Source organism: Nanorana parkeri, unplaced genomic scaffold (assembly GCF_000935625.1).
Source record: "Nanorana parkeri isolate BGI_ZX_2015 unplaced genomic scaffold, ASM93562v1 scaffold885, whole genome shotgun sequence".
Taxonomy (NCBI): domain Eukaryota; kingdom Metazoa; phylum Chordata; class Amphibia; order Anura; family Dicroglossidae; genus Nanorana; species Nanorana parkeri.
The window spans coordinates 146,464-162,112 of NW_017307153.1; the positions used below are offsets into that span (position 1 = coordinate 146,464).

Below are 15,649 nucleotides of genomic sequence, written 5' to 3' on the forward strand. Positions count from 1 at the left end.
GGCAGTCTTGCAAATCTGAAAAACCGATGTCTGATGCTCAAAAGCCCATGAAGCAGTAACTGATCTAGTGGAGTGCGCTTTGACTAAGAAAGGGAAAACCTTGCCCTTGGAGGTCAAAGCCATTAAAAGAGAACTATGGGGTAACCTTTTTTTTCCCCATAGTTCTCTTTAGGTTCACGGGAGGACATATACCAACGTCCTCCTGAGACCCAAATGTCAGTATATAGCAGGCTATTACAATACTGTTGAAATCCACCCCACTTGCTGATTGACATCAGTCTCTGTTTATCTAGAGGCAGAGCCAACTATGCCCTCCCTCCCCATCCCTCCAGTGAGCGTGGGAGGATCGGAGAAAGGAGGGGGGGGGAATCCCTGCGGGAAGCGGTGACTGACTGACACACTCTGCAAAGAGATGATCGGGAAGTGAGCGATCGACGGTATGTTTTCACCCACTCCCTCAACAGAGCCAACCTGTGACAGTTTTAATGTCACAAGCCGGCTCTAACTATGGGGATGAGTGCAATTCACTCGCCCCATAGTTCTCTTTTAAGTGATGCACTATCGAATCCACCCAGTGATAGTGAAACGAGAAGCAAGTTGTCCCCTATGGAATTCTTCAAAAATGACTGAGTCATTTTGAAAAGCAGCTGTAGCGAAGGAAGAAACTCAAGCAGCATGCATCACATCAGAGAGAGAAAGGATGAGTGGGCAGCCCTGTCTAAGGCCTCCCAACAAAGCTGAAAGCCTCCCCATACATTCAGACAATGCGCCACAAAAAATCGTCACTTGATAAACAAGACGTGACCAACTGTGAAGGGGCAGAGATCGTGGCTTTCGGTGTCAGGCAGGACTGTTAAGGCAAATTCTGCATATCCCCCCAAGCAATTAGCCAAATGTGCAGTACTTGTTTCCGAAAGAGAGAGAAGGGGTATGGGAGAGATAAGAAAAGGGGGGAGGGAGAGAGAAAGAGAAGAAAAAGGGTGGGAGAGGGATGTCTACCAGTCCGAATAAAAATTGTGATTTTACTAAAAAATATGAATCTTAGCTTTCCTTATAGGAGAATAGCTAATATGCAGGCTCATACCTGACCAGGTTTCTGTGCAGATCTTCTACACAATGTTATGCTGAAATTCAGGCAATACATGCAGGATAAGCCCATGGCTCATGAAGTTTTTTTCTTCTTCCAGTTGGTCAAGAAAGAAGGTCAGATATAACATATTTTGAAACAAAATTAGCAGTAGCGGACCACATAAGCTCAATGAAAAAAGAAAGAAAAACTCTGGGCAGAAAACACTGCAAGGGTTAAGTGCCCGTTTTCGTCTAGCGTCTAAAGTAACAAAGATATACTCGCCCGAACCTCGGTCCCGCCTGGCTGCTAGATTTGGCCCTGCAGCCTCTTTCACCCTCCGCTGAGTCATCACGTCCAATACAGTGTATTGGATGTAAGGACGCTGAGGTACATTCCATCACAGGAGAGGAGGGAGACAAAGGCTGTGGGGACTGGTCCAGCAGCCAGGCGGGACTGAGTTTTGGGCAAGTATATCTTTGTTATTTTAGACCCTAGATGAAAACAAGTACTTAACTCTTGCAGTGCCGGTCTAGCCCCTCTGCAAGGATTAAGTTTTCTTCAAGTTTCTGGAGTAGATCTGCCGCTGAAGTCCAAGTTTTTAAAAGCACAGTAGATGGAATGGCTATTGAGCCATTGATCTGTGTAGCATACCTAGCATACACCCTTTCCGGTTTATGGGTATTGGAGAAATGTCATGACATTGCAACTCAGCAACCTGCAGTGTGAGAGGTTTGTAGGTTGAAACAAACTGTATCCCATCTCACTCCTGACCGGAAAAAAGCCCCAAAGAAGCAGGGTGGGTGCGGCAGTGACAGCAGATGCCTCCGCAAAACACATGCAATCTTTTTATTGACTGAGGTAGTGTAGCATCTTACAGCAACATTTTGGAACCTGTGTGGTCCCTTCTTCAGGCAAACGTTGCTGTAAGATGCTACACTACCTCAGTCAATAAAAAGGTTTGTAGGTTGGGCGCCATGCGTGTCCAACCGAGAACAAGCTTTATAATCATTAGTAGGTCTAATGCATCAGGAGTTGTTTCATTTTTGTTGAATGGATAGACTCATTGTGTATATGCCAAAGACACTCTTTTCTGAGTCATAAACTGCGATATGCATATGACACCTTTGATTGTAATGGTACTATTAGACTATGTACCATATGTGTACTGGTGTCTTAAATAAAGAATACACAAAAAATATCCCTGTCAGATTTGTTGGTGCCTGTGCAATGGTACAAATGTTTCCATTTACTCCCTGTCCAAAAAAATGGATGTAAAACAAATTTACCCCAAAATAAGCAAGTTAAGATATCCCATCTATATCTGTCACATGACAAATGATCACCGCAACATTTTCCTATGTGGATACATCAATACAAAACATGACACGGGTTCCACGTGCTCCCTATGCTATCCAAAACTAAAAAAATAAAGTGTAAGCTATAGATACAGTGTACCTTTGAAATTGCTTGCTGCAAATAATATATCATCTTAAAATTATTTCCATACATTTTGCGGACAAAAGAAACTCTTACCATTTCCAATTCCAGAAAAGAGTCCAGCTCATCTCCAATTACATCACAGTCAGTAAAATAATTTACAGGGTTAGCTGCAGGGGCCATTGTAGGGGTCAATGAAGGGAGACATGCAGCAGCTCCCAAGCTGTTTTTAGGAGAGTTAATGTCAAGGGATGTTGGGAACAGAACAGACTCTGAAGGCACATCTACAAAAATATTTTGAAGAGAGGCATAAATTAAAATTAGCACAAAACATCTAAAATAAACATGAGAAGGGCTTTAGTTTACATTGTATACCTGTTCTACATTTAACATACAGCTTCACCGAAAGTGGGGCTGAACAGTTTCAATGAAATGATTCATTTGTACTTAACCCAACAATCTCTTAAAACGTACCAAATTAATAGGTCATCTTTTCAGGATGGAATTCCTATTTCCAGCAATACTGCCTGCAGCCTCCTAGCTATGAGTACTTCCCTCCTGCTCCGAAACATATGCCCCAAAAGACTGATCGCTCATTCAGTCAATGCAGAGCAGGTCACATATGTGGCCAGACACCCCCCTCTAGTGGTGACAAACATACATTGCTGGTCACTGCCTGAAGACCCTACTAGAACTTGTTGTAAACAAAATCCTAGATAGACAAAGTAAAGTTTTACTAAAAGAAAATGGAGGCAGTTGACAGGCTGCATTAAGACAAATAAAATTGCCATTCTATCTAAATGTCCTATTTAAAATATAAACCATCATGCAGGCTGGATTTTAAGAAAATCCAAAAGCACAATCTTAGATTGTATATGGGGATATCAATGTCACAGGATACATTCAGTACTCTATGCTTTTAAACTACGAAGAGTATCGGCAGTGCTCATTATATAAAAAGAGAGTAGATACATTATAGGTAGCTTCTGTACAAAAAAAAAAAAAAAAATTTACTCTCGGCCATAAAATGGTCTATCTGGGTGCAATGTGAGGATAAATATAGTGTACATCACATGTACGAGTGACTGCGGCCTTGTACGGCGTGGTGTGCAGTAAGGATAGCATGTTTCAGGGGTTCAGAGGTTACCCCCTTCATCAGAGCTACATAAAAGTTATGATAATTTGTTATTATATATAATAAATTATAGTTAACATGTCGGTGCAGTTGGCGTGTGTACCAAGTTGGTCACCATACTAGATACAGAAAATGTACATAGCAGATTATACGTACCCAGGTCTCCCCATGAACTTGCTACCCAGGACAAGCACTTAGAGTAGTTCTTATATGATCTTCTTGTGATGCTGATGGAGAGTCCCTCTGAACCACCAAAACATGCTGGCTCAACTTAAATGTGACTTATTAAAATTACCTTCTGGACAGATGAAATGTGTCTGGCGCTTCCCTTATCACACCCCATTCTACACAAGATGCATGCCAACGTATGGCAGTTATTCCATTGTTAGCTGCCTAAAAGGAAATGAACACCCATATACCAGACCCGAGATTTAACCGGAGCTATTAGAAACAATCCAGTGCCCAATACCCTCTGCTTAACCTTCTTGTTCAGCTTGTCAGTGCTGGACAGTATGACCCTACCTATAATAAATCAGTGTGGGAATAACGGCATATTGTGGACAAAGGGAATAGAGATCTTGTATCACTTTTTGAACTAAGAGACGCATTTAGCTTGCCTCAATGTGTTCTACAGGTACTGCATATAGGACAATAAGCCCAGACGCTAACTGGGTTTTTCGTTTTCTCCATTGTTATACCCTTTGAGGAGCTTTGAATAGAATTTGGTTCAATTCAACTTAAATTTGAATACCTTTTCCTCCTCCAAGCATAAAAATTAGCAGAGGTGGAAAGGAAAACTACAGAGAGATAAGTATGCTGGAGATGCATTTGGTCACAAGCCAGTAAAAAGTCAATGCCAAAATATGTTCTAGAAGAACCAATAGTTTATTCCAAAGTACCACATCCAACATTTTCATTTCCTGTTCTCCCACATTCCAATATCTGTTAGTGGAGATGGGAAAATCCAATGGTGAAACCCTTATTCATATCTAATGGCAAAAGCCCATTAGAAACAACTACAACATTGCTGACCAGCTAATACCATAGAGGCCAGTTGCCATTTAGACAGCTAAATATATGAAGGTTGCAATATCACACATTCAGCATCAAGATTACAATCACTTTACTAAGTGCATGTGATAAGCCAACCTACTGGTACCCAAGAATGGATGACAATGATAACAATAACAAAATTAAGGATGTAATGGCAGTTTCTCTTAGTACACGTTACTCTCGTTTCCTCTAGAGGTCTATAGGTTACCTAAAGTCAAAACACAATTATGTTGCGGCTGTGCTCATCATTACTCTAGCTTATGCCAATACTACAAAATAAGTAACTTGCCTGTATAAATGTCATCAACAGTTCCCATACCATTGAAAGCCTAAAAATAAAGAATAATAAAGTAAGACAACTCTATTGTATTATGGTTTAAATAAGGTTACAGGTTGATGTATACAGCTCTATGGGTCCAATGACAGCATGACCACTATATGCATTAGCAGGCATTTTGCAATAGAAATAAAAGTGTAGCGGAGGGTATAGACCGGTAGACACGGAGACTGATTTACTACAACAATAGAGGTGGCTCACTTTGTAAACATTAGTGAATAAGGTAAAGCTGTGTTTACTTTGAATATCCAATGATGTGCTAAAAAACATATTTTTTAAATTTCCCTTGCACATGATAGGGTGTTCTAAGTGAACACAGTTTCACCTCATTAAATCAATATTTTCTCTGCAATGTAAACAGACCCTACTCCTAAATTAACCCAACTGAGTTTTTCGGGAAGCCGTATAGCCACTGGGCCACTTCAACACTATAGCGGTCAGTCTTTACGTGCCGCTACGGCCATCACGATAAAGCCTTTCTCCATTCCACCAAAAGCTTCAGTGGTTGCTCAGACATACACTTTAAAAGGTTATAGAAACCCTGGACTCGCCTTATATGTTCCCTATTGGTCTGTTAACTGCAGAATTGAAATGTATTTGTTTTATCTGTTCAATAATCGCAACAAAATACCAGTTGATCATGTCAGAAATCTCTTCAGCTAGAAAACTTTGTATGCTGTAGTCTTTATCAGTTACATTGTTACCAGTTGCCTCCGAGAACTAAAGAACCCCTCTTCTCTAGTTATGAAGGAGAGGAGAGAGGAGGTTTCTGTAGTCCTGTCTTAGGGTAATAACGCGGCTTCCTCATAGATACAGCACAGTGAGTGAATGTTGTCACTAGGGATGCACCGATATATCGGCCACCGAAACATATCGACCGAAAATGGCACTTTGGCATAATGCCGAAAGTGCCATTTTCCTGCCGATACATCGGCGCATCCGTGATTTCTTTCTTCCCCGCTGGGCACTGCTCTATGTCCCAGCGTGGAGAAGAGAAAGTGACAGCCGGCCGAGCGCTGCGGTGGAGAGCGCTGTGAGCGGCCGGCGTCTCCTCCCACACCGCTCTGCCGCCTATCACAGTCCGGGAGAGTGGTGTGGGGGCGGAGACAGCGCTGTCACAGGAGGCTGGGCTTGCCTCTCTACACCGCTCGATCAGCCTCCTGTGACAGCGTGTCAGAGAGAAGAGCAAGGTACACACACTCAGTGATCAGTGATCGCTGAGTGTGTGTACACAATTGAGAATATGGTATCCTAACTATAGCCTCAATTATGAATGAATGGGAGTGATCTACATCACCATCATTAATTCATAATTGTAGTTATAGTAAACAATGTTCTCATGTTATCAATGAACAGGAACACTCAGACACCCTAGGACGGGGGTGTGGTACTGACAGAGTCACACAGAAAATAAAGGGGAAAAAAAATATAGCAAAAAGAAAACTAATGCAGCCACCACATTTAAGGACGGCTAAGCTGTAATATATTACTTCTCTGTTCTTGGCTTTAGCTACGCTTTAATTTCCATCCACAAATGGTTGGTAAATTGACAAACCATAACAAAAAAAAAGGAGGAAGTGAAACTAAAATCGACACTCCAGGTCAAACAAAAACCTAGACCTAATGCAAAAAAAGGCAAGACACATTTTATGCAAGATCCTTTATTCGGATCTAAATACAAAAGAAAAGAATTGAAAAAGTAACTGTAAAAGTAGCATTACCTTACTGTCAGCAGACACAGATATTCCGTTGTTTAGTAAACCAAATTTCTCTAGTTCTTGCTGTAGGGGTGGAAAAAAAAAATTGCTTCAGTGGAATGCTACTTAAAATAAATAAAATATATATTTATTAGGAGGTAGAGTTTTTTTTTGGCAGAGACTTTGCATGTTATTATTTCTCTTCTGCCAAATAACTCTTTCTTCCTGCTCCTAGCAGATTTTTTTTCTAGTGTACACTGCCTGCGGCGCACGCACAGTGCCAAGAATGGTGCTTGGTGTTGGCACAATGTAACATCAGCACTAATGCACAGAAAAGACAGTATCTGTGGCCACCCTATAGCCAAAAGAGGAGGGACACGGATGAAGCAGCGCAGAAAATGTCAGTGGAGGTTTGTGAATTTTGTATTCTTGGACAGCGCTGCATGGTAAAATCAGTTAGAGTAAAAGTGATCGTGCCAACATGATTACATTCTCTAAACTATTATAAAAAAAATAGAAACTTCAGAGCCAGGGTGAACCCACACAGTCGTAAGCTTCTAGGGGGCCATCTCCTGTATTGAAAGACAGCCCTATAGAGGGGTATGAAGATCAACTGCGCTAGGGAAAAGAAGATTTGAGGAGGATCCCTGAAGGCCATGTCCATGTGATTTGGGAAAGTATGCATTGGGGCATGCTGGTGGCCTTCTGTAGGTTAGTGAGGTAGGCAAAAAGAAAAGATAACTGTACTTTCCCTAAATGTAATTTTCCACAAACCACACATATGCCAAACTATTCTACTATCTGGCATATTAGCAGTGGCGGAACTACCGCCGGGGCACTGGGGCCGAAGGCTGTGGGGTCCGGTCCTGGGCACCCCCACAGCCTTAGTGGGGTCCGGTCCTGCAATATGGGGCAGTGTGCGGTCCTCAGTGAGGGGGCGGGTCCTGTGACTCACCTCCCCTCCCGGCAGTGTCCACAGCAGCCGATTGGTCCTGAAATGTCACTTCTATCCGACTTTTGAGTACGGTGAAATGTGAGATTGCAGTCCGAGAGAAGTGACATTTCAGGACCGATCAGTTCTCCTGCACATATGATTTGCGATGTCGATCTGCCCTGGAACAGCTGGGAAAGCGCTGGAATTCTTCACCTATTGGCGGTCACACATTCCACCGCCGAAAAACTGGGCGGGATTACGTTAAAATGTGTGACCGCGTCAGCGGTCACACATTCTAACGTAGTCACAACCTTTGATAGAACACCGCCGTCAGGGGGGTATGGCCGGTACCCATGTGAGGGGGCTGGGGGGCCTCTTACATGGGTATCAACTGTACCGGGGCGGCATAGCAGAGGTGACAGGGGAGGGGGTGGAGGAGTGTGATAAAATCTTGCACCAGGGCCCTTTGGTTATTAGGTCCGCCACTGTATATTAGGGCAACTATAAATGGTGTCCTTCAAGAAACTGCTGGTATTTCATTATTAAAAGAAAGCTTTTGTTAGGGTCCTGAAGTTCCCAAATTAAACAATGTTTTTTTTACTTAAGAGACTTCACTTCAGAACAAAGAAACACTACAGCAGTGTCACATACTTACCTGAGGTCTCTTGTATGCTCTACGTTGCCTTAGCCCCAGTTTTTGCACTAGCTCCTGTGCAAGTTCTGTAACACTCTCATCCTGAGAAAGAAAGCAGAGTTGTGGGTTAGCTTCCAGCCAGAGACAGGCAGCAATATCCTGCTTTGTTCCAGTATACCTGCACTAGAGCCAGTATTCTGTGACTGATGCAATTATAGGCCTCTTGGTGCTTTCCAAGCTTGTCCAGTGTTTTAGCTTTACGATATAAAGCCCTCATGTTCTCCTTGTCAAGACTCAGAGCGCTTTCACTGTCTTCTAAAGACTTCTCAAACAGACCCTGGAAGAACAGATCAAGAATAATTAGCGTCTTCCTTATTATCACAGAGTGTGTGTGACTGTATAACATGCACAGGGATATTCTCCCAATGTAGACCGAACACTCCTGAACAATATGAACAAAAAAAATATATATATCACAGGTGTACAACTTAAAACAGCGCAAGGGCCACATATGCATTTACAGGTCCACTGGGAGGGCCACATCTTGGTCAACACCTCTTCCATTCCCCTTTCAGGTTGTACAAATTTCCAGAGGCCCGTGCATGGTAGCAAAAGCATCGAGCATGAAATGGCAATATGCACATGTTGGGTATAACCCGGTGGTAACCCAGGAGGTAGAACAATAATTTTAGGATAATATTTTAGTTTAACTCCAGAGGAGCTGTAACAGTTTTTACTGATTGGCCTATTCATCTTCCTTTTTTCACCATTTGATAAATACACAATATTATGAACCTAGAAATATTCATTATTAATTCAAGGCCGACAATCTCTTTTTTTAATCAAGACACTCACAGCAGTACTATAATATATTAATATCCTCGGAGGTTGGTTGGCAAATTACAGCCCTTGTACTGGAAAATGCTTGAACTCTAAACTTTATACACATTTATCAACCATACAGTGCCAATGTATATAATCAAAAGCCACACATATTTTGGGTCCCTGTATGCAGGATAAAAAAAACATGAATTACTATAAAAATATACTTTATATGTAAAGAACATTTACGGGGAGTGGGGGCAATCTCACAATTGTTGTGCTGTTTTGTTTGGGGAAGGGGGGGGGGGCAGATATCGGACCACGCAGTCAATGGCTCTGTCCGGCGTGTTGCCCAGCTCACTAACATCACTGATTGCGAGGAGCTCAGTGGAGCGCCAGCCAGAGCGTTCAGCTCAGCTCCTGGCAAAAGAGGACGTCAGTGAGCTTAGCTGGAGGTACACAAATTGCCACAGGTTGCCAAGAGCTCTTAGCAAACTTGGATGCTGTGCAGCAATGTGAATAGTGCAAGCGAGCTCTTACAGGTGTTGTCCCTTGCCTAGTCTGTGAATAGACAGTGAACAGAGATGCAGCAGAATGATTAGCGCATTTCTTTCAATCTGCTCTTTTCTTTCCATCTGTATATATGTCCAGTGTTAGTAAATGAACACTGCACCGCAAGTGACTGACTCCATGTGCTGCTTCTCCCTTTTTCACTCTGAGCTCTGCTGTACAGGGACCTCAAGAGGCTTGTAATAAACCAAAATTAAGGTACCAACACTCTAAGCCTCCCTACCACAAAGTCTTCCCCCTCTCAACCAACATATACATACACACCTATTAAGGTAAGGGTGTGTATGTACGTACAGACACACACTTGCATTTATCGGATGTCTTTGGCCCCGTAACGTGACTCACAGGGTGCTCCTTTTCTTCGACTCTCATCTGATCAGTGGGCTGTGTCGAATCACAATGCTCATGAATCATGATGATGTCAGAGGCACTCCCTGCACCACTGTATAGGAGTGCAGGGCACCATGGTAAGGCAGCCTCGGGAATCAGGTTCAGGACACCCTTTATTCAAAGAAGGTTGAATGATGCGCTGTGAAGAGGATGAGCACCAGAGTGCACAATAGAATAAAGAACATGGAAGTGCTAAGGAATCTAGAATGGACAATCAGATGAGCAGAGGATGGAGCATCTCATATCTAGTCTTCCCCTGCAGTACACAGTGGAGGCATAATTCTAAAACATACAAAAGCAATCTGACATTTCTAGAGCAATATTTCTCAACATGACCTTACTCACCATGGAATAATAGCAGCAGGATCTGTTCACAAACAAGTTGCATACCAGCTGCTGAGAAAGGACAAGTTCTTCGGATTCTGCATAGTCTGCCACTGTCAGTCCTTCTGTATACTGCCCCAGTGCTCCTTTCACCTCACCATCACGGTACAGGTCGTTGCCTTCCCTATACAAGTTCTCAACCAGCTCCTGAAGGAAACACTAAAGGGAAGACAAACATAAAACATTATTAAAATGCAATCGAGCTTTCATTTCAGTGGTTGTGTGAGTATGTCAGTGTTTTTGAAGGTCTTTTCACACTAGTACAGTGCAATAATCGCAGAGTCCTGTGCGTTTAAAGCACTGTACCATGCAATCACACCTACTGTGCGTTCTGGTGTGGGAGGTGTGTTACGTTGCCATTCATTTGAATGGCACCCCAAACGCACCTCCCACCCACAGTTCAATTGCAGTGTGACTTGGGGTGCGACTTAATGACCAAGGACAAATGTGGGTCCTGAGGTTACACAGGTTGAGAACCACTGGTTTAGAGCATCGGTTCTCACCCTTTGTAACCTCAGGACCCACATTTGTCCTTGGTCATTATGTCATGACCCAAGTCGCACTGCAATGGAATGCACGGCATTGCTGTACCGCGCGTTCCGAACCGTCGGTGGGAATGAATGGCAATGCAACACACCTCCCACACCAGACTGCGTGGTAGGTGCGATTGCGTGGTACAGTGCGTTAATCGCACGGGATTGTGCGATTTAACACACTGTACTAGTGTGAACGGTCCCTCAAAAACATTGACAGACACAACCACAGACAGAATCTCACAGACAGACACTCTCACACATACACTTCCCCAAATATTACGGGGTCGCGACCCACTTTTGGGTCACGACCCACCAGTTGAGAACCAAGGGTTTAGAGCATGTAATCATGTTAGCAAGATCATTTTTACTCTGATTTTACCATGTAGCGCTGTACCATGAATTCAAAGTTCACAAATCATCAATCTGCAAGAAGTACAAATAATGGCCTCTCATTTCTGATCTATCCTCCTTCAAATGTCAACATCTTCCAATGGTGTCAATACATTTCTAGTCACAGATTCAGAAAAAACACAAAAATCAGGAGGCTGACCTCTCTAACTTCAATAAGCATATATGCTTTTTCCCCATTTAGAAAATCAGTCTGAGACTAAAAGACAGCCAGGGAACTGGCCATTTCAGAAGAAGGTCAACTATGACAGCATCTGTATGTCTCTCAGTCAAGGTTTTCTTTAAAAGAGAAGTGCTGTAGATGAATTTGTCTGTAAAGAATCATGGCCAAACCATCCAGAGATTGTCATTACTTTGACACAGGCACTAGGCAAAAGGCCAGACCATGTCTGCAGCTCATTCTAATAAGTCCCGGAGATGATAAACATGGATTCAGCTTTGGATAGTAAACAGGATAATTACTGTACAGAGGGAAAGTGTTCTAAAATGATTTTGCTGCAAAGGCTTATAGCAAGTGAAGAATCCTGCATAAGAACAGAAACCAAAAGACACTATAACATTTTTAGCCAGAATTTGCTTTACCGTGTGCCAAGCAAACTACTTGTCTCTGGGGGTTGACTACCCTGACCTCATGACTAAGCCCACCAAATGCTAGTACACTGTCCAATAAGACTACCTAAATGCCCTGTAGGGGTAGCCCTAATGGAAGGGGGAATGGGAGTTGGCGGGGCTTAGCCCTGAACTCAGGTCACAGTAATTTTGTGAAACTAGGTTTAAGTGGCCAAAGAAAGTTTTCCAGCTAGTTCAAGTAGTATTAAGGTCTGGGCGTTTTTGACCTTAATGCATTCTCTGCATTAGGGTAAAAACAGCCCAGCACCTTTTTTCTACCCAAGTCCCCCCCACCCCCAGTCTCCCCCACACTTAATGTCAGCTGCGCTCTTCCCCGCCGCCGGTCCCGAAGCGATCCTCCTTCCGGGTTGTGGGGGGAGGATACTGACGGCAGAGGAGCCATAGGCTCCTTCTGCCATCAATCAAAAAGGGAAGGGGCGTGGCCTGCCACAGGGCTGTGTGTGTCTAGGGACACACACAGCCGCTGCGGGCACGAGTGCCTCCATTAGAACGATGGGGGCACCCGCGCAGGAAGCGGGGGGAAGAGCATGGCGGGGACACACTAGAAAACAAGGAATGAAGAACTTTTAAAGAAAAAAAAAGCAACATCCTCCAGCAAAGGAGCGTCTCCTTAACCTCCTTGGCGGTAATCCCGAGGGTGGCTCGGGGTTAATTTTCAGTACCATAAGCGGTAACCCCCGAGCCACACGCGGGATTACAGCGTATCGTTACTTACCTTGTCCCTCGAGCCGCGCTGTGTCCTCCGGCCGATGCCGGCATCAGTCTTCCGGGTTCCGTCCCTTGCGAGCGTCTGCTTTGCAAGGGGGCGGAAACGGCAGGAATTTTAAAAGTAAAAATAACGGGGGGGAAAAAAAACAATAGCGAAAAAAATAGAACGAAAAAAAAATGAAATAAATCAGACCGCCAGGGAGGTCAAAGGAGAAATAAAAAAAAAAAATGGCTTTAATATCACTTTAATAGCAGGCATCTTCTGCTGTCTGCTTTTCAGTAGGACTTTTTGTTTTAATGTCTTAAGAAATATATAGCAATTTAGGTTTTGCATATATTAACTTAATGACTAAAAAAATGCATTTTAATGTTTATATTCTCTTGTTCAACCAACAGGTGGAGCTTCAGACTTCTGAAAAAATAGAAAATTGCTTACTCACTGTAGATGTCTGAGTTCATCAGAGGGACACAACTAATTAAAAAGCTGTGTGGGTTTACATCACTGCCTCCAAGAACAGGAAGCTTGGTGTAAAAAATAACTATTTGCCCTATTGTTCAACAAGTTTATTCAATAGACAGGTTTGACACCACTGGCAGTACTCAGGTAGAAAAACCACCAAGAAAAACAAACTAGATAACTAGGTGTGCCCAAGCCCTTAAAGTGACACTGAACTCAGGAGTTAAATCCTAAAAATACATTTAACCACTTAACCCAAAATCTGGATCAGCTTCTCTCTTTCATTTTCAAATCTTAACTGACCAAACTGAAGAGAGAAGCTGATTGGTTGCAATGCACAACTGCTCCAATTTTTGTCTGCTCCAGTTTTGATAAATTCCCCCCACATGTTTACACTCCCTTCCTGTCCAGGCCATTTTTCAGTATACAGCGCTGCGGTACTTTGACTGACATGCAACGCTGTACTGAACTACATTTTATTTTATACACTTACCTAGGAAATACTCAGCCAGCTTCCAGGAAGGTGGTCTGGAGTGCTGTAGCCTTGAGGGAATACTGCGACAGGTACTCGAGAACCACTCGAGCTGGCACTAAAGGATGTGCAATCCTTTAGTGCCAGCACTCAAAGGCATTGGCATTGCTAACTATCAGGCAGGGTTGTCATAGTCGATTGTTTTATAGAATTTTATCAAGGATCTGCATGTGCTCAATGGCTGGAGTGGGGAGACTACAAAAAAAAAAAAAAAACTTTTTTTCTGGAAGAGAGGAGGTTTCAATCCCTTAGGTTACTATTTTTTGTTGCAACTAGTCTCCTCCTCCTGCAAGTGGCAATATAAACCCTCACATCCATTAAAATGAACTGTGTCCCTCAATGAACTATAAAAAGAAAATACTTATTTTACAGACCTCAATAGTTTAAGCTGTAAATTACACATAGACCTGAATCAGTCAGGGCAGTGCTTCATCGTAGTGATAAAGAAAGACGGCCCACATTATAGGTATAGTAGGGTTTTTTGTTTTTAATATGCACTTCTCTTTAAACAGAACTAACCCCTAACTATATATCCTTTTCGCCTGCACACAGCGCCATCCTATGCTCTATTTAGTTCTGCAGTTGTCCATAATGCTTCAAAATGTGATCAGCTATGACACCAGCCATTTAAGAGCTTAAAAGCTTGGATGGGAGGCGACGCGACATAAGCACACTGGCAACTTTAACAGTTATCACCTACGGCATGCCTTCCGCTTTAAGGCCGGGTTCACACTTTTGCAGTGCAATAACACAAAGCATGTTGACATGCATTACTTCACACTAAAACATACCAAAAATGGTGCACGTACATTTTTTGAAAGGCAGCGCACCACTATGCACAATAGTGCTTTACCGTACTTTATGGCATATTAAAACACAGGTGTGAGGGTAAGTTGTAGTGAGGTGCCATTAAGAACAGATGGCACCCAACTTGCAACATATGTGTTTTCATGCATTGCAGTACTGAGCGCATTCCCACAGCGCAATGGTGTGAACCCAATCTTGAGCATGTACAAACACATTAAGATCATACCATTTCTAAAGTTGGTACATATGCAATGCATGAAAGAAGGTATTTACAAAAGAAAAGTATTTAAAATAAAAAAAGGTTTGTGGAATTATTTTTAACTAATTTTACCTTGTACAACTCTTGATTCTCAAAAGGTATGGTGGACCTGTAAAAATTAATGAGAACATTGTAACAGCAGGAAATAAACTTCCAATACAAAATGTAAAGACCAGAGATAAACTCACTGAATAAACTGCAAGCCCTTTTCAATATCGTCTCTTCTTTTTTGCTGCTCCATAGAAATGCCTGCTAGAAAACATGCAAATGCAAGAGTGAGAAAATGAAAACTGCAATTTGCATGACTATTTCAGCTCTCCCAGAAATTTGATTAACCTAGAATAAGCTAAACTACTGGGTATGGGAAAAACATTCTGCCAGCAATGGTATGTCAAGGTCTTAGGCCCATGTATCATCAACTTCACAGATAAATGTGAAGCACACCTGCATGTTTTTGTATTAACCGATTCACTGTACATGAAACTGCTTACCAGACCACACAAATCAACCCCTTCATGACCAGAGGTCAAAGCCTAAATACTCGGGCATTAAGGGATACTTTACTAGCATCACATCTTTACCTCCCTTTTATACATTTGAAGATTATGTTTATATTGTTTTACAGCTGTATGCCATTAACTCTTCAGCTGTTAGGACAATTTCCATTTTTCCCAAAAGCTAAAATGAACACTATATTGTATCTATAAATATTGCACCTGTAGGAGAAAAAAAAAAAAAGACAGTAGTCCTGATTTTGTAGATCTCGTGCTACTGCGATCATGTTGAACATTTATGTACAAAGCTGCTTACTTTGCTGTCCTGGCTTTGTATATGTTGGAACATGTGTCTT

At 42.5% G+C, this 15,649-nt stretch overlaps 1 protein-coding gene across 1 annotated transcript in view; it reads right to left on the reverse strand.

Moving 5' to 3' along the window:
* The window catches only part of ZC3H7B (zinc finger CCCH-type containing 7B), an 82,309-nt gene extending 67,260 nt beyond the window's left edge, over nt 1-15,049 (reverse strand). The window contains exons 1-9 of the mRNA XM_018565763.1: nt 14,988-15,049; nt 14,872-14,908; nt 10,424-10,621; nt 8,475-8,633; nt 8,318-8,398; nt 6,753-6,812; nt 4,984-5,023; nt 2,603-2,790; nt 1,721-1,784 (exon numbers count right to left, since the gene is read on the reverse strand). Coding sequence (XP_018421265.1) covers nt 1,721-1,784; nt 2,603-2,790; nt 4,984-5,023; nt 6,753-6,812; nt 8,318-8,398; nt 8,475-8,633; nt 10,424-10,621; nt 14,872-14,908; nt 14,988-15,040 — 880 coding nt within the window. The 5' untranslated portion in view covers nt 15,041-15,049. The remainder of the gene's footprint in view (nt 1-1,720; nt 1,785-2,602; nt 2,791-4,983; nt 5,024-6,752; nt 6,813-8,317; nt 8,399-8,474; nt 8,634-10,423; nt 10,622-14,871; nt 14,909-14,987) is intronic.
* Between the last annotated feature and the right edge of the window lie 600 nt (nt 15,050-15,649).